Here is a 25,247-nt window from a genome sequence, read left to right as displayed (position 1 = left end):
GATCTGTACAGAGGCCAGCAGAGTTCTGGGAACTCAGTACTTACATGTTTGTGTTTGCTGATAGGACAATTTCTTGGAAACTTTCTCAAGTGACATATTTTTTGCCTGTTTTTCTAGGTACAATAGTTGCCCCCTAACAGCAGTGGAATGCTAAAACTTTTGATTCTAGTTTTAGCAGTAGGTTTAAGTATATGGGGTTACAGGGGAGAGTCAGCTAAACCGAGAACGGGAGGAGGATGAGATTTCCCTCCTTTGTAATTCTGGAAGATTTTCTTCCTGCTCTCAGTTGTTTGCAGATCAGAAGAGTCACCTATGGTGTACTTCCCTCTGCCTCCCTCCAAAAGATATGAACAAAACACAGGTATTAACAAATATGTTAAATGCTTTCAGTCCCCTGATTCCTTTAAAATGTGTGTGTGTATAATCTTCTGAGCTGTTAAACAGTGAAGTGCCAAACTTAACAGCATCAACAAGGTTTTAAAAATTTAGTAGAGAAACACCCTTTTCATGTCATCACCGTTAATTTTACGGAAACGAAGTCTTTCGTTGCAGCACAGGGCTGAGCCAGCCACAAGTCATCCATCCTTCTTCCTCTAAATCAATTAGACCATTTCCCTGGGAGGGAGAGGAGCAAAGTTGCTATCAAACAGGATTAAGGCTGGATGTAAAATACTTGTCACAGTCATTGTATCTTTTCTGGAGTTATCTGGTGAAAGAGGATCATCATCTGTGGTCACTCATCAAACAGAGCAATGAAGCAAGTGCTGCACAAGAGCTGCACTCGTTCTGCTTAACTCCAAGAATAAAAGGTCTCTAAGTAGGAGCCTGGCACAGAAATAAAACCGTGTCGCTGTTTTTGAAAGCTGAGGCAATCGAGGTGTGGTGAACTCAGGGCTTGCAGCAGGGTGATAAGAAGGACCCTGCGCGTTACCGCAATTGCCGCTTTTAATAAACTTTTTGCTCAACAACTTCCATGTGCTTGCTTCGGAGAAATGGAAAAGGTGCTTTAATGTTGTCAGAGCTCAGCTACTTCAGCTGAACAATTGCCCATCCGCTGCACTTGCTCCGCGTGGAACATCCCCAGAGGGGAAGCTCCAGATCACTTTGCAGCACATTCATCATTCATCATCTTGTCTAGGAGGGAATGTTTTCTTTACCAAGGTTTTGCTGAGCAGTCGGAGAGGCTGGTGTTCCAGGCTGATGCAGAGACCTGGGCTCCAGGCATCTGACGGAGGGTTTGAATCTGAATTTTGTGTTCGGAAGCAGCAGAGGAATGTTGAGCGCCAGCTTGCAGTGTTTAGTATTTGCAGGATTGATATCATTGTTATTTTAAACAGCTCTAAAACTGCAACACTGAATGCTAAATTACCCTTGGCTATGAGGTGAAGATTCAAGCGTTGGATTGTTAGCAATCGGGAGCATGGAAGATGCTTCTACTTGAAGTGCAGCTGTAAAGGGACATAAATCCTGGAAGCACATTACACTACCGGGAGGGAAAACTTTGAAAAAGATGATAAATGACAACTGACAGTCAGAGAGCTCTGTGCTTGTGCACAAGCGTGGAAATACATAATCTAGATCTGCATTTCTTCCTCTTTTAAAATTATATTTTTATTCAACCCTAGGCCTAGGTATAATGCTATGACTTTAATGTAGCAGCTTAGGAAGGTGCCCAGGCTTCATATAGAGCCGTCTGGGTGACCCTCTGCAAGAAGAAACTTTTCCCACCCTGCTTTGTGCTTACAAACCTTATTCAGCAGCAAAAATGTGAGATCTGCATCAGCTTTGGTGCCAAAACCTCTGCAAGTGTAGATCCGCGTGTGGTCACGTTAAAGCCCATTTCCAAGGTCACAAAACCATGAGTGAGTACGACAAAATCCCAGCCGAGTCCAGGTTGCCCTCTGTGCTGCCTGCTGATGGAAGATGTCAATTCTGGTGCCGTTTGGTGCTTGTGGTGGTGGTGTTTCAGGTAGTTTAATGCCAGCTGGGTAGTTTAGTGCCATCTGAGCAGAATAAATTAGTTCAGTTTCCTCAGGTTACCTAAAAGACTGAGTAGAAACAAAGAAGAAATATATAATCTAATTCTTCCCTCAGTTGTGATTCTTACTGATGGGACTCCATGAGCATTGATCAGAATCATTCCCATCTCTTTTGTCTGCAAAATGTGGAGAATTGGGATGAATTATTCTTTATTCAGTGCTTGGCTTGACATCAGGTGTGTGTGAAAACCAAGGCAGCTTAGCAAAGGACAGGACAGGATAGGATGGGCTAGTTCGGATAGAAGGCATCTTCAAAGACCAAGTCCAACTGCCTGACCACTTCAGGGCTAACCAAAAGTTAAAGGAATGAGGACATTATCCAAATGCCTCTCGAACATTTCCAGAATCCTTGCCTCCCATTTGAATGTGGATTTGCATGTTTAGATTGCTTTCTGTGATTCCAGACAAATTATGGGACATTTAGCTGGTGAATCCCACAGCTTATTTGAATATAGTTTTGTAAAATGGTTGATTGTCGTGCTGATACATGGTGTGAATTTGATCCTGCCAGTTTCTGGGGAATCATAAAACCAGAGAACGGTTTGGGTTGGAAGGGACCTTAAAGACTCGTTCCAAGCCCTGCCATGGGCACAACCACTCAAAGCCCTATCCAGCTTGACCTCGGGCACTGCCAGGCATCTGCAGCTCCTCCGGGAGACTGGTTCCAGCTCCTCACTGCCCTCATGGTGAAGGATTTCTTCCTCGTGTCTGATCTACATCTTCCCTCTTTTAGTTTAAAGCCTAAGCCATCGCTACACCCCCTGACAAAGAATCCTAGAATCATAAGAGTTGGAGAAGACCTCCAAGATCATCTGGTCCAACCGTCCCCCTACCACCAATGTCACCACTAAACCATGTCCCCAGACGCCACGTCCAACCTTTCCTTGAACACCCCCAGGGACGGTGACTCCACCACCTCCCTGGGCAACCCATCCCGATGCCTGACTGCTCTTTCTGAGAAGAAATTCCTCAGAATTTCAACCTGAACTTCCCCTGGCGCAACTTGGGACCATTCCCTCTGGTCCTGTCACCAGTTACCTGTGAGAAGAGGCCAACCCCAGCTCCCCACACCTCCCTCTTGTGTCCCTGGCCCCTCACCAGCCTCGTAGTCCTTCTCTAGCCATGCTCCAGGGCCTCGATGTCCTTCTGGCAGTGAGGAGCCCAAAAAACTGAACCCAGCACTCGAGGTGCGGCCTCACCAGAGCTGAGTACAGGGGGACATCACCCCCCCTGCTCCTGGTGGCCACACTATTCCTGACACAAGCCACGATGCTGTTGGCCTTCTGGGCCACCCGGGCACACTGCTGGCTCGTGTTCAGGCGAGCATCAACCAGCACCTCCAGAGCCTTTTCCTCTGCACAGTGCTCTGGGGGGGAGGCCAAACCAGGGCTGGGGACACTGGGGTTGGGGACACCAGAGCTGGGGACAGTGGGGCTGGGTCACTGGGGAGGAGGACACCGGGACTGGGGTCACCGGGGTTGAAGACACCGGGGCTGGGGACACTGGGGAGGGGGACACCGGGGTTGGGGACGCTGGGGCTGGGGATACTGGGGAGGGGGACAACAGGGAGTGGGACACTGGGGCTGGGGACATCAGGGTTGGGGACACCGGGGTTGGGATCACTGGGGTTGGGGACACTGGTGCTGGGGTCACTGGGTTTGAAGACACTGGGGCTGGGGAACACTGGGGCTGGATTCACCGGGGCTGAGGACACTGGGGCTGGGGACACCGGGGCTGGGGACAAGGGGCCATCGCCGTTGCCGTTCTCCAGCCGCGGGGAGCAGCCCTGTGGGGTGCAGAAGCCCTCAGGGGCCAGCCCCGTGATGGCGCCTGAGGCGGGAGGGGGGGGGGTGGTGGTCGCGCAGGACGAGGCCGACCGGGAGGCGGCGGAGAGCCCGGGGCGGAGCTCGGCGGCGACCGGGGAGGGGTCGGCGGCCACCGGGGCTTGGAGGGGCGGCGGTGGGGGCGGGCCACGTCGCGGCGGGCGGAGCGGCCCCGGCGGGGAGCGTGAAGGGGGTGGGTGGGGGGGGACCGGGTGGGCTCGCGGCCGCCGCGGCCCTGTTGTGTGGCAGCCGTTGGGGCCCCGGCCCCGCCGCCATGGAGGACCCGGCGCGGCTGCTGGTGGCGGCGGCCGCTCACGGAACCGGGGTGGCTCTGCCCGGGGGCATCCCCCCAACCGGAGGAGCCGCCGCCGCTGCCGGGGCTGCCGCCGCCGCCGCCGCCGCTGGGGATCCGGCCGCCGCTCCGCCACCGGGGCCGCCGCCGCCGCCGCCTCCCGCTCCTCACGATACGGGCGATGTCCTGCAGCAGATCATGGCCATCACCGACCAGAGCCTGGACGAGGCCCAGGCCAGGTAGCGCGGGCCTGCGGTGGGCCCGTGGAAGGCGGCGGTGGGGAGGGAGCGGCCCCCGGGGGGGGGGTGGGGAGGGGGCTTCGGGGTTCCCCCAGCACCCGACACCCCCGGTATGGAGGTGGGTGGTGGGTGATGGGTGAGGGGGGGGCTCGGGTGGGTGCCGGTCCTTTTCCCTCGCAGCCCGGTGCCGTGACTCAGCTGGGTGTCGGGGATGTCGCGATGGGAGTCGTGGGGGGGGTTTGGGTCCGAGAGCTTGGGGGGCACGGCCGCTGAACGCCGCCTGGAAACGCTGCTGGGGTTTGGGGTCTGGGCCTCCGGGGTCCCGTCCGGCTCGGGATATGTCCTGCTTCTGTACTGGGCTTATCGGTGTTAAAGGGTCTGTGGTGGGGAGCTGGGGTTTTGGGGGCACAAAGTTCCCGGTGTGTTCCCCCATCCTCGCTTCTCCTCCGCTGGGATGTGCTTAAATAGTTGGATGGAGCCTGGAGGAGACGCGGGTTCTTCACGTCTACTTCTCAGCCCCCTTCCTTTTCGTTAAAGCCCGCTGACAAATTCAGGTTTGGGCTTCGGACTCGGACCGCAGCCACCATCCCCGGTAAAACTGGGGTTGTTCTGCATGGTGGGACCTCAACGTGGAGCGGCGAAGCGGTGGCCGCCGTTGAGCATCGAGGTGCTTGGATCACGGTTTGCTTGGCAGGGAAGGAGGGAGCCTGGCCCGGTGCAGGTGCACCCAAAGATCTGTCACCACCCCCTTGCTGCTCTGAGTTTCGCTAGAATCACATTAAAAGGGAAAAGAATCGCGTTTGTTCTTTTCCTGGGCACGCTGTAGTGCCTTGTTGACCTCCTTGGGATGTAAATAATTGCAGAGAATAACATAACGTGCTGCAAAGAAATCACCATAATTCAGCATCTTCTCGTGTATTCTCTTTGCCCTAGAGGTACGTCTGGCCCTGATTGGCGCTGTGTAATTACATGCTTTGCTTACTTGGCGTGTGCTGGTTACGAGAGGTGGGCAGCCCCGATGATGAGGCAGTTTGGAAGAAGGTGGAGACTGTAACAGAGCGGGCTTATGAAATCGGCGACATGGTTTTCTGGCCTCCTCTTCCAGTCAGTGGCGTGCTGCTCCGACTTCCCGCTGCGAAGCTCGGATATTCTGTGCCCGTTGACCCTCCCTGCCTGCCCCCAGTTTTCCCCCAGCAGATCTGGTTGTAATGGTGCCAAGCTAGCGGCTTGGTTTTTTATTTCTGCCTGAAGTTTAGCCCTATTCAGGTACACCTGTTGCTGTCGGATGCTGTCAGTGACTGATGCAGCCCAGGCAGACGCTAGGCTCCTGGCGGCTTGAGTGGGTTGTCTGAATATAAACAAAAACGGTCCTTTCAACAAAAGTCATCATTTGTTCTTAAAGAAAATGCTTCCAGGTAGCTTTCAACTGCAGGGTGCAGGGAAATAACCCCTGTAAGTGGTGCTTGCTCTGGGTCAAGCGTATGGCCACTGCTAATGCAGGAGTCATCCCAATGCTCAAGTATGATTTTCTTTTCTACCTGGCACCAGATCTCAGAAATACCTGTGTGCAGCTCCCATCAAGTTTCTATAGGAATAGAACGGCCTATAGGTAGCAGAAAAGAAAATTGCAGCTCTTACAGCCTCATATTTAAGGTAACTGAGAGCAAAAGAAATTTGTCAGGAACTTCAGATCCAAATAACAAGTGAAGAATGGGTTTGGAAAGATGACTTGAACTTTGTTTAAAAGATGTTATTTTATCTGCACTCATTGTCTTAGAAATGCTGTCAAAATATACTTGAAGCACGGCAGACCTGAAGGCCCCGAAATTTTACAGTGCCTTTACCATATTTTCATGTCTATGTGCATAACAGAGGCTTTTGTGTTCTGGACAGGAAGTTTGTTTGGTTTACTCAGAAAACCTGCATCTCCTTAAGAGGACTTAATGCTGAGAAAGTAAAACTGGGGCCTGATTTTAAACCCATAGCTCCAGGGACACAAATGGGGATTTGGGACTTCTCATACCTCAGTGGAGCAGCATTGCTATGATTAACGGCTTTATTTGTTGGGAATTACTTTTATTCTTTTGCATTAAAAATGCATGTTGCTGTACTTTGATTGTATTATTTATATGTAGGTTTGAGTGTCCGAGGGTTCTCCTGAGTTCCAAGGTTCTCTCAGTGCAGATAACTCAGATTTTTAAACCGTAAGGTGAAAGCTTGGGTCAAAGTTTGATTTAGAGAAAATTAATGTAGCAAGGATAAGTTTAACACTGCTATTAAACGTGTTACCTTATCAACTTACAGCTCTTGACAAGAGTTAGAGGCGTTATTAATTATGCAGTTATTCCTGGGAAGCGTCTTGGCTCTAGTATCTCTGCCCTCCTGCCTTGGACGTAAAGCACCACTTTTTAAACCCGGGTGGAGAGTACAGTCTTGAGGCTTGGTGTTCATTTTCCCTCTCTCTCCCTTTCCCTTCCCCCCTTAACCCCCCCCTTTTTTTTTTCCCTCATCAGGCAAGGACAATAGACTCCACTAGGCTGTCTTCTCAGCTGCCTTTGTTCTCAGGCTGTTTGTCTTTGGGTTGATATTATCAAACATCTATATAGATGAACTGGGTTTATGCTTCTTTTGGCCGTGTAACGAATGAATCTGGCCAATTGACTTCAGCTTCTGCTATTTTTGTTAAAAGCTTGTGTTCTGACGTTCACTGGTGGTTCAGTTGCTGTGAATGTTATTGGTGCAAGCTTGTAAGGAAGCTGAAGCTGAGCACCTGTGTTTGTGCTTTTTCCAATAGCCTGAGAACTGGCTGATGTGCAAGACCGAAGGCTAATTTGTTTACATAAAAACCATCAAAAGCATTGAAACCTAGGCACGAGGGTGATTTAAATATTATTTCTGAACTACAAAAGAGGTCGCGAGAAGCAAAAGAGACTCTTTGAGGCGTACGTTGCAGCTAGGCACTTCTTTCCACTGCCAGTCAGCGGAAGCGAGGCGCTAACCAAGCGAGGCACCTACCTGCTGGCTGCTTTTTAAAATTGGTAACAGCCTGTATCTCTGGAAAATGCTGCTCACCCTTTGTGAGCAACTTCAGCTTCCTGTCTTACATGCTGCTCTCCACACTTCATGTTTGTTTTCAACAAAGCAAGAGATAAAATTCTCAAAGCATGTCTCTATCCTCAGCTTCAGCGAGGTAGTATTAGCACGTCTTGTAAAACTTGTACTAAAATGCTGTTAAATGCAATCTGTGCGATGATATGCAAGAGATTCTGGCATTATATTCATCTCCTTACAATATGGTCAAGTCTGATTTCAGCAGCCCTCCCTCCCTCCCTGAGGTTCCCCTCTAAAAACGCCTTGTTGTTCTTCATCTTGTAGGAGGTATCTGGGTACCTGTCTGCCCTTAATCACTACGAGTTCCTGAGTTCCCTCTCAGAGGAGGCATGTTTTTAATCAGGTGGCTGCTAGCTGTTTAAATTGAGCAAACCCATGAATGGTAGTGGTGTTCTCTGTTGTTCTATATGCTATAAAAACCTCTGATGTTTTTCTCCTTTTTCTCTGGATTCCATTATTAGATTATAGAGAAGTTTACTAACTGAAGACTGCACTTCTTGCCCATAAAATACTCTTTTGGTAGAACTGAAGTTGCTTATGGTTCATATAAGCTATGCAAAATTCTGAATTTAAAGGCCTGTGTGTTTCTATGACAGCTTGCTCCCAGTGATAAATGAGTATGGCACTTAAATGAAATATATCACCAGAACTTGCAAATGTACTTCTTAATCTTATACGCTAACCTGCTATTACTGAAGCACGATCCAGTTCTCTGCAAGCCTTGGCATCTTCGCTGTGTTTCCTGTTGGCATTCACTCACTCTTTCTTCTTTCATTTCAGAAAACATGCCTTGAACTGCCACAGAATGAAGCCTGCTCTTTTCAGCGTGCTGTGTGAGATCAAGGAAAAAACAGGTGCGTTGGTGTCTCTTCTGGTTTCAACTTGCAAAAAAGAAAACCAACCCCACCAACAGTCGGTGATTAGCTTTGCTCTTGTTTGATGTGGCCCACATTTTCCCTTATTGGTTGTACTACTTACGGCTATTTTGGGGTATTAATAATGTTCTGTAAGCTGGGAATTGTTTTGATTTGTTTTTCATAATGCTTTTAGTGTTTTCATTTGGAGAAAACAATGCTTGTTTGTTTGTTTGCACAAGTGTTTTGCTTGTGCTGAGGGAGGAAATCTATAGATTTTTTTTTTTTTTTTTCCTTTTTGATATCTGGCAAAATACCTAGACTGTCCTGAATAATGTGTCTGTGCTGTTGTGCTTTTTTTTTCCCTTTCCTTTAAGGAATTGGTACCAAAACTGTGGTGGTAGTAAGAGTTCTAAGCTGACAAATAATTGTATTATGGAGGAAAAGAGACAGTAAGAGAGAAAGCTTTGGGTTATTGGAAAACAGAAGTGACAGGGAGTGGAATTGGTGGGTATATCGTGCAACTGTCTTTTTGAAGAGCAGAAGCATCAGGAGCAAACAAATTTCAATTTTGGATCACTTAATGTGTACTCATACATAAACTCTTAAACAATGTTGCTTGAATATCTAATTTCTATAAGCTGTAGTGAACTTGGACTTTTTAAAACAAAATATCTATTTCCATTATCTGCAACTAAATCGGTGCTTTTTCAGCTTCTAGCTGTATGAATCCTTGACAACCTGAAGCTGTGTTTGCATTATTTCTTCTAAAAGTGTGTTGCACCTCGCAGTACATTTCATAACATCACCAAATAAAGACCATGCGGTTATGTCCCCTGTGCTGCCCTTGTCATCCCAGGTAGCTTTAAGGCAGATGTTGATGTTCCCTTTTTAGGGTTTGCTTGCATATATCCCATTCTCACGGTAGCAGCTTCATAAGAAAAACGTAGAATAAGTGTGAGTGTGCTGTCTGGATCTGCTTTTCCTTCTGTCTGTACTTTGAGTGTCGATATCCTTAAAAGAGGGTCTTTCATCTGATTTTCCTTTCTACGTTGAAAGCTGCCTTCTGTGCTTTATTGATTGAAGCTGTGACTTCTCCGAGCTAAATGCACTTGCAGGAACAGGCTCTGGTATCTCGGTTATGCTGGATTTGTTTTGGTCTCATAGGTTTTTGAATGTCTGATGGTCTGTCTATTCCTTATTTAAATTATGGGGAGCAGATGTTACGGCTTCAAGCAAACAAAAGCCTGGACATACTGTAGCACAAGGTTTTGGGCTTTCTTTGTGACCCAGGCACACAAGCTCCTTTTCTAGCTCTGAAATCAGTTTAAAACATGTTCCTCCCCCCCCATCTTTCTTTCGTCCTTTGTTGGAGTGCTAGTATCATTCACAATAGCTCAGGATAAGCCGTACGCCTTTGCAAGGGGCAGCCAGCTGAAAGGTGCTGAAAAATTCTGCCCAATAGCAGCATATTAATTAAAAAAATACAAATGACTCTGATTTGGCCACGTTTAATAATTGTTCAAGCCCTCGTTTTTCCTAAAAAAATATATAAATATATATTTTTAGATTTTAAACTATTCAGTTATGGGGAAAATGGGTATTTTGTTTTCAGGTAGGTCTTAAATATGTATGCCTGGAGCATATGTAGCTATTTGAAGAGGCATCTAATCCAATAAATCCTTCTTAGTTTTTTTGGGGGAACTCACAGAAGCAGGAGCATTTTTAATCTATGCAGCAAATAGGGTTTTGGTGTGCTGCTGATTGGGTTACGCTTCAGATATAAGATTCAAGCTATATGAATTCAAGCATGGCCTAATTCTATAATAAAAATCAGAATTAAATGCCTGTAGTGTGGAAGATGCGTGCTTTTGGTGCTGAATATTCCATTTTGGAGGTCTTGGCTGTACTGTGCTAAGGGAATGCTGGGCTGTGATGGGGCTTGCTGCCCTTTGGCACAGGGAGAGTGTGTTTCTGCACACTTTTGTGGAGCATGCTGCACAGTGGGACCCAGATTCTGTATTTCTGACCTGTGGTACTCCACAAACACATTCCGTGCCTCCCCTTGCCTTTTCTTTCTCTTTTTTTTGTTGCCGTTGCTAGCTGCAATCTGCTGGCCTTCCTTTTAATGTGCTGGCACTCAGCTCGGTCCGTTCAATGGGTACCTTTTGATTCGGTCATAAAACTTGGCAAACGGTGTGGCCAAAGAACACGCTTTCTCTTTGTTGCTGGGTTTGTTGACATTCTTACGTAGCTGTGCCTTGTTCCTCAGCACTCGGAGCCCTGCTGGCTTTTGTCTTCTGTTTCAATTCGCTTTCCTCTCTCTCTCTCTCCCCCTCTGTCTCTCTGAGTGAGCAAGACTGCCTTGAATTTTGAGAAAGTGCTCTCCTGTTACAATGCTTTGAGACCAGCTGAACCAACAGCGCTGTCATTCTCTGTGCTGGCATTCTTGGGAAGCTGGTATCCTAACTAACTGAAAAATGCAGTGTTTTGTATGCCTGAAGATTGTTCTTGTGGCTGCTGGATGAAAAATCTGTTTGGTAATGTGTGAGCGGGGTTATGTTAGCACTGAGAAGTGGTTTGGAAGGGGTTTGTGATGGTTTTGAGCCAGTTTTAAGGTGACCTGCTACTAAAAAAAAAATGCTGCTTTCTCACCTAACAGCTTGATTTGCTACATGGAATGCCAAACGGAGGAAACCCTTCTGCTTGAATAAAACATCACAAGTCAGTATTTAGCAGTATTTCTAGGATAAATGTTTGCAGGTGTAACATAGGTGATAGGATCATTTGGGGGGAAGACTAAGCCATTGAGGAGGAGGGATGCAGGTTTGTGGAACTGGACATGCACAGCATTAGTGCAAATTACTGTCTGCTTGCACTGCTGGTGCTGTGCTGGCGAGGCATGTTCTTGTGTTTTCACTGAAAAAAGAAACAAAAATCAAAAGCAAACTAATGGTGGCCAACATGGGACCCAACTGCCTACTTCTTTGCACTCTGCATAGGTATTTTCTGCTAAATACAGTATGGGTTGTTCATTTCTGGCCCTAAGATGACAATTTTTGTTTTTAAATTAGTATATTCTATACCCACTAGATGCGCTTATCTTGCTCTTCTGCATTATTTGCTCTTTGAAGGAAAATCTGGAAAGGAAAGCAAGTCTAAGCAAAGTGTGCATCACTTATTTTGGTACCACTGATCTTGTACAGTTCATTACAGAACTGCAAATCTTTAATTAATGATATGTAAATATATTGTAATGATTGCATTTGCATACTGAGTGAGGCTTCAGCACCTTAGGTTGTGATGTGTTTTAATTAAAGATTAATTAGAAATGATGGGAATTTCATTTTGCTTAGTATAATTATTTTACATATTTGATGAATATCTGGTAGGTGATGTGCAAGAGAATGCGCAATATTATATTAGTGCTTGTGACTCTTCAGGCGTTTTAATCCAGTCTAGGGTTTTCTTAAGCGTTCATAAAAGTGAAATATTGTGAAATTTATAAAGTCCTGATGTAACAGTACATTTAAATAACACTAACTGTGCAGTAACTGGTTTAGTGGAAGGGCAAACCCAGTGTTCAGCTGTCCTCTCAACAGGTAGGAAAGAAAATGGATAATTTGTATTTTCTCAAAGCTTGTATTTAAAGGCAGCCAAAGAATCACATAGTTACTGAGCTTCTTTGTGTCTTTGCCAGAACTGTTGGGAGCAGCTGTGTTTTTTCCTGGTGCTTTTGCTGTACCCATGCTCCAGTAGTGTCTTCGCGTCTTGACTCAAAGCTCCGAGTATTAATAAAGAGCTGTCATATGCTACGTTCTTAAAGTGTTGTGGGAACTTCAGAAATCTGATGGTCAGAAGGCTGCTGAGAGGGGGAAGCTTTCTTTCTGGCCTTATAAGCATTGTGAGTCAGTAGAAAATAATCAGTAGGTAAGGACGGGCGTATTTAACAAGTCTGTCGATTAGTATCCTTGGTTAAAAGTGGTAAGCTCTCTCCTTTTGGAATCCTTTTTGTTTAATCCAATCTAGTTTTTACAGAAGCCACAATGCCAGCAGGAGTTTGCCATCTATCAGGACTGTGTGCAGAAAGGGGGTGATGCCTGACCTGCAGAGCATGCCAAAAGCTCACAGGGCAGAGGAAGCTGCCTTGACAAACTGCCTGCTGGTACAGCGCGTACTGCTGGAATTGTTCTTGCTAGACTGTCAAAAGAGACTTGCAGAAGCTGGTGTGAACACGGCACTCCTACAGTGGCAAGGGTTTTGCTCTCCCATTCTGTCACTTTGGTGAGATTATCAACTCTGGGAGGTTGGTAGACAAGTGACTGCAGCTCTTGTACTTGGAAATTAGAATCAGCTGCTGCACGCAGCAAACACGGTTATGAATTCACTGACTAGGTAGTTTTGGCTGAATCTCGTGTAAGTTATGATCTGTACAAATATTATCACCGGGTGAAGATGCTAGGGGTAAAGATAAAATTCAAGCACAAGGTATCCATTCCAGGAGATGATGGCATTACTTTAAAAATAGTATCTGTGCTGATGATTTCTGTAGAACTTGTATTTTACCTGTCAGGCAAATTAAGATGCAGTTATGCCAAAAAAAAAGTTTGAAATCAACCTGAGAGAGTGGGTTGGACTGACTGAGCTGCTTGCATTCATCCGTTCTTAGGTCTGTTCATCTTTGAAAGAGTTCATTCAATAAACCCTTGAACTACTAGGTTGGAAATGCAGTTTACAGCATGTTAGTGGTAGTTAACTCCTCTCTAGTTTCTTGCGACTTACCAGATTCTTCCAGCCAACCGGATTCTTCCCTTGAGATTGTGGAAGTGCTTTATACATGCTTTTCAGCAGTCAACTTGAGATGAGCTTATGTGTAATTGATGATAACTAATGTCTAATTACCATAATTAGACAAGTGACATAAAATTAAGCTGCAGCTGGGAGCTTGACTTCAACATGAGGTATGCTGATATGCATCATAATGTGCATCAAAAGGTGTTTGGCAGAAACGCATTCAAATAAGAACACAACACCAAAATACCTGTTCCTCCAAACTTACACTTGCCAGTCCAAACAGTTTAATGTGGGTTTTGTCAAAAAAAAATAAAAACAAAAACCAACAAGGAGCATTCTCTGCTGTGCCAAGGCCTTCTGGAAAAAAAGAGCCCTTTTTGTGTTTTGTTTCTTGTTCATTCGGTACCATCAGGTTTATGCTGTAGATGGTCTGCTATTATTTTTAAGATATTCTCATTTTAATTACATAATGGTTAGAAAATCAACTAACATTTTACATATTTAACAGGCCCCTCCTGTTGTGGTTTAACCTGGCAGGCAGCTGAGTACCACACAGCCACTTGCTCAGTGCCCCCCCCAGTGGGATGGAGGAGGGAGCTGAAACAGGGAAAAGTGGGAAAGCTCGTGGGTTGAGATAAAGAAAGGATAATAAGAAAGAAAAGGGGTGGGGGGAAGAAATGGGAAAAAACAAACAAACAAACAAAAACACAAAACCAAACCAAGTGATGTAAAACACACCCAGCTGACTGATGCCCAGCCAGCCTATGAGCAACAGCAGCCCCCTTTTGGTCAGTTTGGGTCAACGGTACATAGGTGTGTTATCAACACTATTTTCCTTCCAAGTCCAAAACACAGCACTGTGCCAGATACTGTGAAGAAAACTGACTCTATGCCAGCCAAAACCAGGACACCTCCCTTATCGTTGTATCTGGAGCTCAACAGTTATATTTAGTGGCCATACCATGTGCTGCATTTTAGCTGCAGTTGCTTTACCTTGTTCTGCTTGCAAAGAGCTCTGGGTTGTCCTGGAGAAGACCTTGATTGTTGTGACAGATCTGCAGCCACCCCAAATGCTCTCTTTTCTTCAGAAGTGTGTAGTAATTTCTGTATGGCCTGCAAAATACCAAGTTCAGCTACATGATTTTAAGTTCAGACTGTGCATTCAAAGTTGTGCACCTGGCACGTTGCTTTTTTAAAAAATATGCTAGTTTGCCTATAAAATGCTGAATATTACTATAAATTCATACATTAAATGTCTCTGTACATATACAATGTTCTCGTGCCCTCATACTAGCATCTATTCATAACAAGAGATGTTCTGTGCTTAGCTTTGGTAGGGAATAAAATATTCGTGTTAACCTGCTGATTAAAAATAGGAAAAGGTCATTTGAGTTTTGTAGCTTCACAAGATTAAGACCAACTGTTCGTTAAACTAAAATTGCCTAGCAATTAAAATCCAATTAAAAGGCAAAGAGCTCTTGGCGTTTTTTGAATTGACTCAGTATCTCATGAGTTGTTTTTTTTTTTTTTCGTTTTGTTTTTTAAGGGAGTTCATGATAAATTGTCAAAAACTGGGAAATTAAGTTCTCAAAACAAATTTGCTCAGAATCAATCTTGAGTAATCTGAGCACAGAGTCCGGCTTTGTTGGTTATAAGCATAATGAAACTGGCTTCTCATCCATATTTTCTCTTTTTTTCAGATTTTAACAGGACAAAATGTAGTTTGTTGTTGTACACTATAATTGTGTCCTTGGCATATTAAGCAGCCTAAGTGAAACTTGTCCCTTGTGGACAGATTTCAGCAGGACCTTACAGTGGTGCGGTGTTCTTTCCAGTTCCTGGACTTGGAAATGTAGCAGCAGTAGTGGTTCAGGCCTTTTGTTCACCTACTGCAGTCTGTCTTCTTGATCCAGGACCGGTTACTGCTGAGGACCATGCAAGCAGCCAGGCAGCAGGCTGATAGGTGGTCAGCAGCTCTGTAAGAATTTCCTGATTTGTACAGGCTGTTAGGAGTGTTAGTGTGTGAGCTCTAAAATCATTTCTAAATGTGTATGGAGTGTAAACTAGTAGGACCCTGAGTAATCTTATCATCTGCATGCTTTGGAAAACTCACCTTGTGACTTCATGTTTCTTGATGTGACCGATGTTTTCTTCTGATGTGTTGTCTCCTGGTTTCTTTAATACTTCCTTTTTTTCCTTGACCTCAAGAAGCACTCTAAAGCCTGTGAAGGGTGTTTACATGCTCTACCAGATCTGAAGTGGATGCTTTGTCCTGTTTCAGAACTAATCTTTTGATTCCCTCTTTATATTTATCTAGTGTTAAGTATTCGTGGTATTCAGGAAGAAGATCCCCCCGATGCTCAACTAATGAGACTAGATAACATGTTGCTGGCAGAGGGTGTCTCCGGGCCCGAGAAAAGAGGAAGAGGAGGACCAATGGCTGTAGCAGCAACATCAGGTGGCTGTCCAAATGACAATAGCATTGAACACTCTGACTACAGGGCCAAGCTGTCACAGATCCGACAGATATACCACTCTGAGCTAGAGAAATATGAACAGGTGATCTTTCTGCATGGAAGAGTTTTTATCATCTCAATTAAAAATAACCGTTTTTTCCTTTGGTGTTGGTTTTAAGAACAGAACAGGAAGCATAATAAATTCAGATGAATGCAAGGATATCAAATTCGGTTGAAAACTTATCTCAGTGTTACAGAAGTAAGGTGAAGATAGAGGGACTGGACATCAAACTAAAGATAATAAATGTCTCGTTTATCTTTGTTGCAGCATTTTGTAAGAGTAAATAAAAGTAAAACTGAAACATGGAAACTCCTCTAAAGTTTTTGGATATGTATTCTTGTTGGGGAAATTAATTCCGGGGTATTTTATTGTTTGTCGATACAAATGTATTTATTTTCAGGCCTGCAGTGAGTTTACTACCCACGTTATGAACCTGCTTAGGGAACAGAGTAGAACAAGACCAATTTCGCCAAAAGAAATAGAGCGCATGGTGAACATAATCCATGGCAAATTCAGCACCATCCAGATGCAACTGAAGCAGAGCACGTGCGAGGCAGTAATGATCCTGCGTTCACGGTTTCTTGATGCAAGGTACTGTGAAAACACAACCTAGTGATAACAGATGTTTAAGTCTGGACTTTCTCTGTTGCTCGATGCCAATGACTGCTTAAGAAGCCTTGAGTCTGTCATTCCCAGTGTTGACTTAGTTTAAATATTGACAACTTGCCACCTGTTCTGCTTGCTAAGGTATGCTTGCTTTGACATTAACATCTGATTAATTCCGTGCAATTCTTATGTTCTCCTTCAAACGGGATATATTTTAGAGTAGACCACTGGCTTGTTGTTCTCTGTCAGGTCTACTCTGTCACGCGGTCTAAGTAGGAATAATTGTGCTCTTTTGATAGGCGTAAACGACGTAACTTCAGCAAACAGGCAACAGAAGTACTGAATGAATACTTTTATTCGCATCTGAGTAATCCTTACCCCAGTGAAGAGGCCAAAGAAGAGCTAGCAAAGAAAGGTGGCATCACAGTTTCACAGGTATGAAGGATTTTATCTGAATTAAATTAAGTGACTTCTTTTCTTAAATAATGTTTTGTCCCCAGTAGCTAGCAGGAGGCTTCACTCACTGCTGTGAAATAGTACACAGCATTTAGGTTATTCTGAAGGGTTTAGTAGGGTGCATTTTTTGCTTGAAGCCTGCTTTAAAATGCTGCCTATGAGTAACTTGTGAATAGAGTGTAAATGTATTAGTTTAATCAAATGCTAACGGGGATATATGTCTCCAGGTTTCCAACTGGTTTGGTAACAAAAGAATTCGATACAAAAAAAACATGGGGAAGTTCCAAGAAGAAGCCAATATTTATGCTGCAAAAACAGCTGTAGATGCAACAAATGTTGTGGCTCAAGGCAACCAGGCAAATTCTCCATCCACACCAAATTCAGGTAAGCAAGAGCACTAGTGAGGAGAGTGTTTGCTTGAAAAGTCTCTAATTATTTCCTGCTATGACAAGTACCATGAACTACTGGTTTTTGAACCGGTCACAAGATTTATTTTTCTGTTAAACTTAGTTTTTTCTAGGAGTACTACAGTATCTATGCTTTTGCATCACAAAATGGTTTTTGTTTGTTCATTTTTTCTTAAGCTTCCTCTGGATCTTTTAAGATGACAAATTCCGGAGATTCGTTTATAAACTTGCAGTCATTGACTTCCTACCAGAGCTCCCCAGTGGGAGGCAATGTGCAGTCGCAGGTAAGCAGGTTTTTTAAAACTAGATTCTCTTAATATCAGATAAGGATGGATTTTTGGTTCTCTAGCTAGCCCTGACCAGAATGCAAGAAGTGACTAGAGTCAAAATGCTGAAATGAGTCAAGAAACAAACCTGCTCAAATATATGTTTTCTGTTGCAACCAGACCCTTTAAAATGAATAAGATCTAAATTAACCTACTGGTATTCCTCCATCCTTCAAATTTACATTACTAAATGGTTTTTCCTTATTTTAGAGTCAGTCTTGATCTGTATATAGAGGACTTCGTGTAGCATTGTAGTATTTCTGTTAATAGTGTTGTCAGATGCACTGTAAGCTTTCTGATGAATTCCTGAATGCACATGAACTGCACAGAATTTGTTCCTCTCACTAGAACCCGAGTTGCTCTATGAAAAGCTGCATGTGACAGTAGGCTCGATACCAGATTCTAGTTCTGTTAAATGACCTCTTTAAGTATAGCTCAGTTAACAGCAACCAGCTGCAAAGAAAACTTCAAAGTTTTAAAATAAAATAGGTAATCCTACTTATAATGCTTCATTTCTTTGACTTATTTTTTTCCTCTCTTGTTGTTGTTATTCTGTGGGCTCTTGTTATAGATGGATTCCTTGCATCATGTCATACACCAGACAGGAAGATATGACACAATTGTGGGGAATCCTTTGTACACGACGCAGCGCATAGATGTAAGATCTACTCAAGTATTACTTTAGTTGAACCAAAACTCATGCCTGAGATTGGCTAACGATCTGTAAATAAACATTAACTTCATTTCCTACCCCCTGAGATGTCTGTTGTGGGGACAGGAAAAAGCTGAAAGTAGAAGCTTTCGGTTTATTCCTGCCACAAACAGATGGCAATAAGAGTGCTACTGTAAAATCGGGGTGGGGCGGGCAGGAGGTGTTATGGGGTGTTCCTGGACTGTTCTTTGCCAGGAAATAACAACTATTTGATTTCATAAGCACTGTTACTTGTAGGGTTTAAGCATATAAAGGCATACTTTATTGTCTGCAAGTAGTTTCTTAAAAGATCTAATGAAATGATGTTTGTTTTACCTTCAGGCTAATGGCAGCTGGCAGGATGCTACCACCCCTTCATCAATCACTTCACCTGCTGGAGATCCTGGAAGTGTTAATTCGGATGCGTCTAATTAAGTTTTTAGGACCTATTGATGAGAGGAAAGAGGTCATTAGTGTAATTTGTCAATGTTGCTCTTTTGCCAATACTCTTGTTTATACAACTTGACACACAGCTAATTACCTCAGAAAAACCCTGGAACCAATAGAAGATTGTGATTACAATGATACCTCTCTACCTCTCAGCCTCACGCAGTTGAGTTCTTTTTACTTATGCCCATTGGGATGTGAAATTGTTTTAAAAGAACTTGCTTCATTTTCCTAACCAAATTCATTTTTTTAAATATCAATTTTATGGTAAGAATCTGAAAGTGTCTCTTCTAGAACTTGGCGTTTGTCTCAAGTTTTACAGCTTAAGAAAATTGACTTATTTTAATTTCCATGAAGTTTTTTACTCTGAAATTTCTGTTCTAGCTGATAGATACTAACAATTAAACCCCCTGTATTGTAATTGTATGCGTTCTCTGTATTGTAATTTTGTATAGGAAAATAAGCTTTTCTTACCTAGACTTCATTCTGAGCTGATTAATCAGAACGTTGCTTTACCAAAACTCACTGGACTTGGCTCTCGGGTAGCCCCTTCCATCCTGTGTCACCCCTAATCCTAATTTAATGTCTAGTGTAAAACCGCCTCCCCCCCTAGGTTCTGTGCATTCCTGCCGCTGTTAATACAAAGACCACCACTTTCAGTTGAGATTTTATCAAAGATAATAAACTTCCAAAGCCTTTTTTTTTTTTTACTATTATTATTATTATTTTTTGGTTTTCCTCTTTCCCGCCTATTCCGTGAGGGGAAGGGGGGGGGGAGGACGCTGAGGGGAGCTCCCGCGCATGCGCCCTCCTCAGGCGGCGCCGCCATTTCCCGGCGTGCCCCGCGCCCAACGGCGGGCAGCGGGGGCCGCCATGTTGGCTCGGACGGCGGAGCCCGCCCGGTGCCGGTGAGTGACGGGACCGGGAACCGGGGCCCGGAGGTTTTAGGGGGTGGGCAGCGGGGCCCGGCCGCCTCGAGCTTGACCGCAGCGTTCTTGCAGGTCTGAGGAGATGCCGCAGGAGGTGAGCGCTGGAGGGATGCGGGGGCGGCCTGAGGGGGCGGCGGGGCCGTCCCGCAGCGTGTGGTAACGTTTGCGGGGCCGTTTTTTCCCCTCAGACATCGCCCGGTGCGGCTCAGACAACCCCCTGTGCGGCTGACGGTGCTGTGTCAGGTAGGGGAGGCCGCGGGCAGCAGCAGTCCTGGGGTGCTGTGAGGGAATGGTGCTGGTCTAAGCCTCACACACTGCACTGCTGCTCCTCTGAGCAAGGCCCTATACGTTTAAACCTCCAGAAAAAGCCTTTTTCTCTCTGTTCTCTATCTGGCGTTAGCAACGTGGTGATTTTGAGTGGTTTTTCTCAGAACCTGACCCCGGAGAAAAGAAAGGGGATGCTGAGCAACCCGTAAAGGCACCTGACGTAACTGCTGTTAGCAAGAATGTTAGTTCCCTTGTGAACGCTGGAGCAGGTACAAGGAAAAGTTGCCGTGGAAGTCCAAGCCCCAGGAAGAGCCCGCTCCTTGTCACTCCTCAAGCCAAGCGTCGCTCTTGGCGTCGTTCAAGCCTGAAGGGGACGAAAAGCCGGAAATCTCTGCCTCCTTTTCACCAGGATGTCACTGGTAATGCACTTCTTCCTCCCCTTATCAAGCTCTCTTGAAAAACTCCTGCAGTAGTCTGCTGCAAGTTGAAATCTGATTTCATGGAATGGTTTTTACTGTAATTACAGAGTAATTGCATTATTCCAAGCTACTAGCCTATGGCTGTGTTGGCAATGGCCTCTGAGGTCCAGGTAGTTGACGTTAAGAGGACGTTGCTGTGCTAATGGTTTCTGGAGACCTGTGTTTGCAGTTTCTGCCTTTTTACTTCTATGGCTGAGTCTTAAGGAGGATTTTTCTTGCTAGGAGGTCTTTCTGCCTCTTCCGTGTCCTGCAGATGGCACACCTGTACAACAGAAACAGGCTTTAGTGTCTTGTGGAATGATTTCAGCTGCTTGCGGCTTGGCGTAAAGTTGTTCCTAAATTTTATTTTTCAGAATTGTGCCAGTCAATTAGCCTTGATCTGCCGGAGACAGATCGGCTTTCTGAGTTGTTGCTGTCCAGTTTCCAGGTAAGCTTGTCTGTTGTAGAAGCACGTTATTCTTCTTTTAACTTTCTCTGACGTTCTGATTCCTGTAACTGAGCTTAAACACCTTATGTAGGTGCTTAAGGGGGTGAAAAAAGAGCAGCCACACAGCATGTAGAGCTTAGGGGTGACCTGTTTGACTTTGTCATATAGCACATTAAAGGGTGCTAAGACCTTTTCTATGTTCTCATAGTTTTCTGCACAGAAACTTGAACACGTCTTGAAGCAGACAGAGGGTTTTAGTCCTGAGGCTTTCGAAGCTAACGGTAGGTTGTATTTTGTGCATCACAAAGCAGGGGTAAACCCAAAGTTTTAAATACCAACTCTTCACTGGCATTCTCTTGAGATGAAACCAGCTGTCCTTGAAAGGAGGGGTCGGAGGGGTCAGGTGCTGCCAAAATTACCTGAATGATGATATTTGCTTTTTGGTATTACAAATTCTGTAGGTACAAGCGTTCCATCTTACTTTGTTTTCATCTCCAGTCAGCTCGGTTTCAGAAGACCTGAAGCAATACATAGAGAAGCTGAAGCTAGATGGAACGCTGAAGACCTGCATAGAGAAAACTGAAACGTAAGGACTCGCCTGGCTCATCTCTAGTTTATTATTTTTTCTGTTTTTACTTCATGCCCTGCCCAGATGTCTCAATTTGCAAACAGTGAACCTGTTGCCTGGGGGTGCCAGGCTTCGTGGGGGGCAACGACATGGCTGAGCAAACAGTCCAGTGAATATTTACAGGGCTGTTATTTTCCTTGAGGAGATCAAGGAGGCTTCTCTCTTCTGTGCTGTGCAGTTTAAAGCATTGATGTGTAAGCACTAAGCAGTCACCAGAGCCCTCTGTGACGATACTCAAGTGTTTCATCTCTGTATATCGTACTGTGTTGCACTTCTCTGCTTTAGGGCTTCGTTGGATTCTGTTTCAGATGAGTCAGTGGCCCAAGCCAAGGAGCATATTGCCAGGTAAGATGGGCTGTGTGTGCTCTGAGACTGCATAAAGACCAACATGGGTTTTCAAAGAGGGTTAAGGTGCATTTGTGGTGTGTTTAGTTCTCTGGCTCCTCTTTCTGAGGGTGAGTGCTGTAATTTAGCCTTATGAAGGGAACACCGCTCGTGTGCAGACCTCTTTTCTTCTCTCCCTAGGTTTTCTGCTGAATGTCAGGCTTGGGATGAGCTCTTACAGCGCTACCAGAAGGGAGCTGAAGAAATGGCCAGGTGCGTTGGTAGCTGAAAAGAAAACCTTTTAGCAGAAGAACAAACAGAGAAGCCTGCTCCGAGAGATGCCCCAGGCAGCGCGTAGCAGCTAACCGCCTTGTTTTCCAGGCAGCTGGAGGAGTGCAAGGCTAATCAAGGACACGCAGAGCCTCCAAACTACATGGAGACATCTCAGGCCGAGGTCCTGAGCAGCAAACCCAACTACCAGGCGGTCCTGGACGCGCAGGGCGAGGGCCTGAAGTGCATGGAGCTGGTGGTGAGTCGCGCTGCCCCGCGCCCCGGGCCCCTTTCTGCTCCTCGCTGAGCCCCCGCGGCCTTTTTGCAGCTCGATGAACTGCGGCAGGCGGTGGAGCTGCTGCGGGCTTTCGGCGAGGACAGCCGCCGGTACCTGCAGGGACTGTCACAGCACCTGGGTAAGCACCGGGATGGGCACCGGGACTGTTACCGGGACCGTGAGTGCCCAACCGTGGGCTGACGGCCTCTCTCTGCCCCTCTCTTCCAGCTGCACGGACCTTCCAGCGCCTGCAGGACTCGCCGGTCCGCAAGCTGCTTGCTGCCCCGCGCAGGCCGGCGCCGCCGGAGGGCTGAAGGGGACCGGGAGCGGTACCGGGAGCGGTACCGGGAGCGGCTCCGGGCCGCGGGGAGCTCAATAAACACAGCTCTCTTCCGCCTTCAGCGTCCGTCGCAGCTCATTGGTCGCTTTGCGCGTCGCTCAAAGCGCCGCCTCCAATCGCCTCAGCGCTCCTGTCGGTGTTAGCCAATAGTCGCGCCGTAAAGGAGGGTGGGGGGCGGAGCCTGCCCTCAACGCGGAAGTGGCGGCGGCGGCCATGGCGGCGGCGGTGGAGGAGCCGCTGGCCCCGCTCACCGGCGTGGGCTGGGCCGCGTCCCCCGAGGCGGCCCCCACGGGGTGGAGCGTGGTGAGCGGGGGGGAAGGGAAGGGGGCGAGGGGGGTGCCCGGAGCGGCCCGGCCGCGGCCTCACCCTCCCCGTGCCCGCAGCTCGCCACCAGCACCGAGGGCGCCCCGGCCAACCTGGGCAAGGGCTTCGGCCACAAGGGCGGCGGGTACCTGTGCGTGAGCACCGGAGGGCAGGTACGGGGAGCGGGTGGGGTGAGGAGGGGTGGTGGGAGGGGGATGAAGGCCCCTGGTCCTGGGGCTGAGACCCCCAGGGTCCTGGTGCTGAGCTGGTCTCGGTCCCAAACCCTCGATCCCAGTCCGGGTCCTGCTCCCAAGCCCCCGGTGCCAATCCCGGTCCCAGTCCCGTGGCTGAGTAGCCCCCTGGTCCAGGTCCCTGTCCTGAGCCTGTCCCAGTCCTGGTCCCTGTAATGTAATGGGGCTGAGCTCCTGTCCTCATCCTGGGGACGAGGCAGTCCCAGTCCAGATCTTGGTGCTGAGCCAGTCCCAGTCCTGGTCCCAGTACCAGTGCTGAGCCCCCATCCTCATCCTGGAGCTGAGCTGGTCCCAGTCTGGACCTCGGTGCTGAGCTGGTCCCAGTCCTGGTCCCCGGCCCCATTCCAATCCCGTTGCCAAGCCCCCATCCCGTGCAGGCAGCAGCCAGCCCCGTGGTGACCGACGTGCAGGTGCTGAACGATCGAAGCCCACAGCCCGCCGGTTACAGCCGCATCCCCGAGTTCCCGGAACCTCGTAAGTGTTCAGAGGGGGCAACGGGGCCCAGAGCTCGGCCCCCAGCCCCTGGCACCCGCTGTTTTCCCCCCCCCAGGTGCTGGGGTGTCTCGCAAGAAGCGGGTGTACGTGAGGCTGCAGCCGCTCAGCGCCGCCGACACGGCCGTGTTCGACATCAAGCTGAGCAGCAAGAGCAAAGCCATCCCACACTACATGAAGATCGGGTAGGGAGGCTGCACCCCTCACTTCTGCTCTCACCCTTCCCAGCTTTCTGCTGCAAAACGCCCTTTATGCCTTTTTTTTTTTTCCCCTCCCTAGAGAACTGGGTGGCTTTGCTGTCTGGTGTAAAAAAGGGCCAGTGTCAAAATCCAGCCCCCCACCGGTCCCCAAGCCCAGGTCCATCAGCCTGGGGCTGAAGCAGCTCTCCCTGCAGCCGGATGCAGACTCAGAGCAGAAGTATGTGTGCTTTAAACGCTTCCAGTCTTACCTGGACCTGGCCGGCGCTGGGAACAGCTCCTGCTGCTGCCACCTCGTGGTTCCCACCCTTGTAGGGTCAGCTGCATTTTAATGCAGCGTCCCGGTGAGACTCGAGTTAATTCTGGTGTCCCACAGGTCACCAGAGAGACCCGTGGCTCGGTGTGGCACCAAGCGATCTTCCTTCACACTGCACAACTCGGTGGATGACGCCTCCAGCATCTACAACCTCTCAGGTAAGCTCTGTCTTCATCTGCCACGCACCAAGGAGCTGCATAAAGCAAGTGTTACCCTAGTTAAGGAGAACTTCAACTGAAATTAGTGTTGGCTCATACACTATTTCTGCACAGCTCATCCTTGTAAACATCACAATTGAGCACAGTTTTTAGAGGAAATTTCTTTTAGTGAGACTTCTCCCCGAAAGCTATTCCTGGCTTGCATTAAGAGACATCCCTGGCCTCTCGTGGAAAGTTTTTCTTCTCGAGGTGCTAAGATGTCCTCAGCTGCTCGGTGTAGCACCCTGGGTGTTTTCAGGGGGGGCTCCTTGGATGTTATTAAAGCCTCTGCCCCTCACTTCTCTTTTCAGCTATGGACGGGGTACCTTTCACACTACATCCCAGATTTGGAAACAGCCTCAGCATTGGCAGTACTGTGAGTATTCTTTAAGGTGCTGACACCCTGCTGGTTAGCCCCAGCTCCTAACTAGGCTTACCTAGAAACATTTAATGCCCCTTTTAGGCTGTTCTTGCAGAGCTGAACGTTAAGTCGCTTGCGGACATTGAGAAAGAGGTAAGTAGGCTGCTTTTACCATTCCTGAGTTCTTGAATACCTGTGTCTTGCCTTGACTGACTGTTTTTTGTTGTTGTTTTCAGTACGATTATGCTTTTGTAGTGGAAAGGACAGCTGCTGCCAGACTCCCACCCAGTATTTGCTAGCACTGGGGTCTACCAGTCCCGTGAGGATGTAAAATGCTGACAAACATCCAAGCTGGTCTTAGCTCCTCTCTCTCTCTCACAGATTAAAGTTCAGGGTACCTGAAGAAACCTAATCAATATGCAATTTCAGGAATCACCAAGGAAGAAAAATAAATGAGTTTCTCTTCTCGACTGCCAAAATATTTTTGTAATGTTTTTGAAATAGAGGGTTTAACCAAAGTCTCTGTACAGGAGCTCCTGGCTGTTTTCTTCTATGCTTTGTCAACTCTTTATTCTGAGCATTAGCTT

The 25,247-nt window shown here is 46.8% G+C and overlaps 3 protein-coding genes across 6 annotated transcripts; all 3 read left to right on the top strand.

Annotated features, from left to right (window-relative positions):
- Positions 1–165: 165 nt before the first annotated feature.
- PBX4 (PBX homeobox 4) lies at positions 166–19,288 on the top strand. Of its 4 annotated transcripts, XM_082781832.1 has the most exons (10): positions 4,363–4,393; positions 7,769–7,847; positions 8,285–8,358; positions 15,470–15,711; positions 16,070–16,260; positions 16,575–16,710; positions 16,959–17,115; positions 17,316–17,422; positions 18,036–18,122; positions 18,498–19,286. In XM_082781832.1, the coding sequence occupies exons 2-10, from the start codon at positions 7,834–7,836 to the stop codon at positions 18,588–18,590; spliced, it is 1,101 nt and encodes a 366-aa protein (XP_082637958.1). In that variant the 5' UTR covers positions 4,363–4,393; positions 7,769–7,833; the 3' UTR covers positions 18,591–19,286. The 4 variants fall into 4 exon arrangements, with proteins under 4 accessions (XP_082637959.1, XP_082637957.1, XP_082637958.1 ...); XM_082781833.1 differs by lacking the exons at positions 4,363–4,393; positions 7,769–7,847 and adding an exon at positions 166–361 and having other exon boundaries at positions 18,498–19,285; XM_082781831.1 differs by lacking the exon at positions 7,769–7,847 and having other exon boundaries at positions 4,069–4,393; positions 18,498–19,288.
- A 100-nt stretch (positions 19,289–19,388) lies between these two features.
- Positions 19,389–22,601, top strand: DSN1 (DSN1 component of MIS12 kinetochore complex). The gene is made up of 12 exons (XM_082781837.1): positions 19,389–19,510; positions 19,604–19,625; positions 19,720–19,774; positions 19,963–20,217; positions 20,631–20,704; positions 20,913–20,985; positions 21,203–21,290; positions 21,618–21,677; positions 21,858–21,929; positions 22,038–22,185; positions 22,255–22,342; positions 22,432–22,601. The coding sequence occupies exons 1-12, from the start codon at positions 19,404–19,406 to the stop codon at positions 22,515–22,517; spliced, it is 1,128 nt and encodes a 375-aa protein (XP_082637963.1). The 5' UTR covers positions 19,389–19,403; the 3' UTR covers positions 22,518–22,601.
- A 15-nt stretch (positions 22,602–22,616) lies between these two features.
- On the top strand, positions 22,617–25,139 carry MVB12A (multivesicular body subunit 12A). The gene is made up of 9 exons (XM_082781840.1): positions 22,617–22,846; positions 22,927–23,019; positions 23,475–23,571; positions 23,648–23,774; positions 23,869–24,006; positions 24,163–24,260; positions 24,611–24,675; positions 24,763–24,813; positions 24,897–25,139. Exons 1-9 carry the CDS (start codon positions 22,757–22,759, stop codon positions 24,957–24,959), a joined length of 822 nt encoding a protein of 273 aa, XP_082637966.1. The 5' UTR covers positions 22,617–22,756; the 3' UTR covers positions 24,960–25,139.
- The last annotated feature ends 108 nt before the right edge of the window (positions 25,140–25,247 follow it).

The sequence above is a fragment of the Aythya marila genome (assembly GCF_965140915.1).
Source record: "Aythya marila genome assembly, chromosome: 32".
Classification (NCBI taxonomy): domain Eukaryota; kingdom Metazoa; phylum Chordata; class Aves; order Anseriformes; family Anatidae; genus Aythya; species Aythya marila.
Note: the sequence above shows the minus strand (reverse complement) of the source record. Positions and strands in the feature narration are given on the sequence as shown.

What these genes read in the sequence shown, in the direction of transcription:
- PBX4 (XM_082781831.1), top strand. Translation starts at nt 4,137, where the DNA reads ATGGAGGACCCGGCGCGGCTGCTGGTGGCGGCGGCCGCTCACGGAACC. An exon ending in TGAGATCAAGGAAAAAACAG is followed by an intron (nt 8,359 to 15,469) that starts GTGCGTTGGTGT and finishes ATATTTATCTAG; the next exon opens with TGTTAAGTATTCGTGGTATT. An exon ending in TCCATCCACACCAAATTCAG is followed by an intron (nt 17,116 to 17,315) that starts GTAAGCAAGAGC and finishes TTTTTTCTTAAG; the next exon opens with CTTCCTCTGGATCTTTTAAG.
- DSN1 (XM_082781837.1), top strand. Translation starts at nt 19,404, where the DNA reads ATGCGCCCTCCTCAGGCGGCGCCGCCATTTCCCGGCGTGCCCCGCGCC. An exon ending in GCGGAGCCCGCCCGGTGCCG is followed by an intron (nt 19,511 to 19,603) that starts GTGAGTGACGGG and finishes GCGTTCTTGCAG; the next exon opens with GTCTGAGGAGATGCCGCAGG. An exon ending in GGCTGACGGTGCTGTGTCAG is followed by an intron (nt 19,775 to 19,962) that starts GTAGGGGAGGCC and finishes GGTTTTTCTCAG; the next exon opens with AACCTGACCCCGGAGAAAAG.
- MVB12A (XM_082781840.1), top strand. Translation starts at nt 22,757, where the DNA reads ATGGCGGCGGCGGTGGAGGAGCCGCTGGCCCCGCTCACCGGCGTGGGC. An exon ending in CCCCGAGTTCCCGGAACCTC is followed by an intron (nt 23,572 to 23,647) that starts GTAAGTGTTCAG and finishes TCCCCCCCCCAG; the next exon opens with GTGCTGGGGTGTCTCGCAAG. An exon ending in GCCTCAGCATTGGCAGTACT is followed by an intron (nt 24,676 to 24,762) that starts GTGAGTATTCTT and finishes TGCCCCTTTTAG; the next exon opens with GCTGTTCTTGCAGAGCTGAA.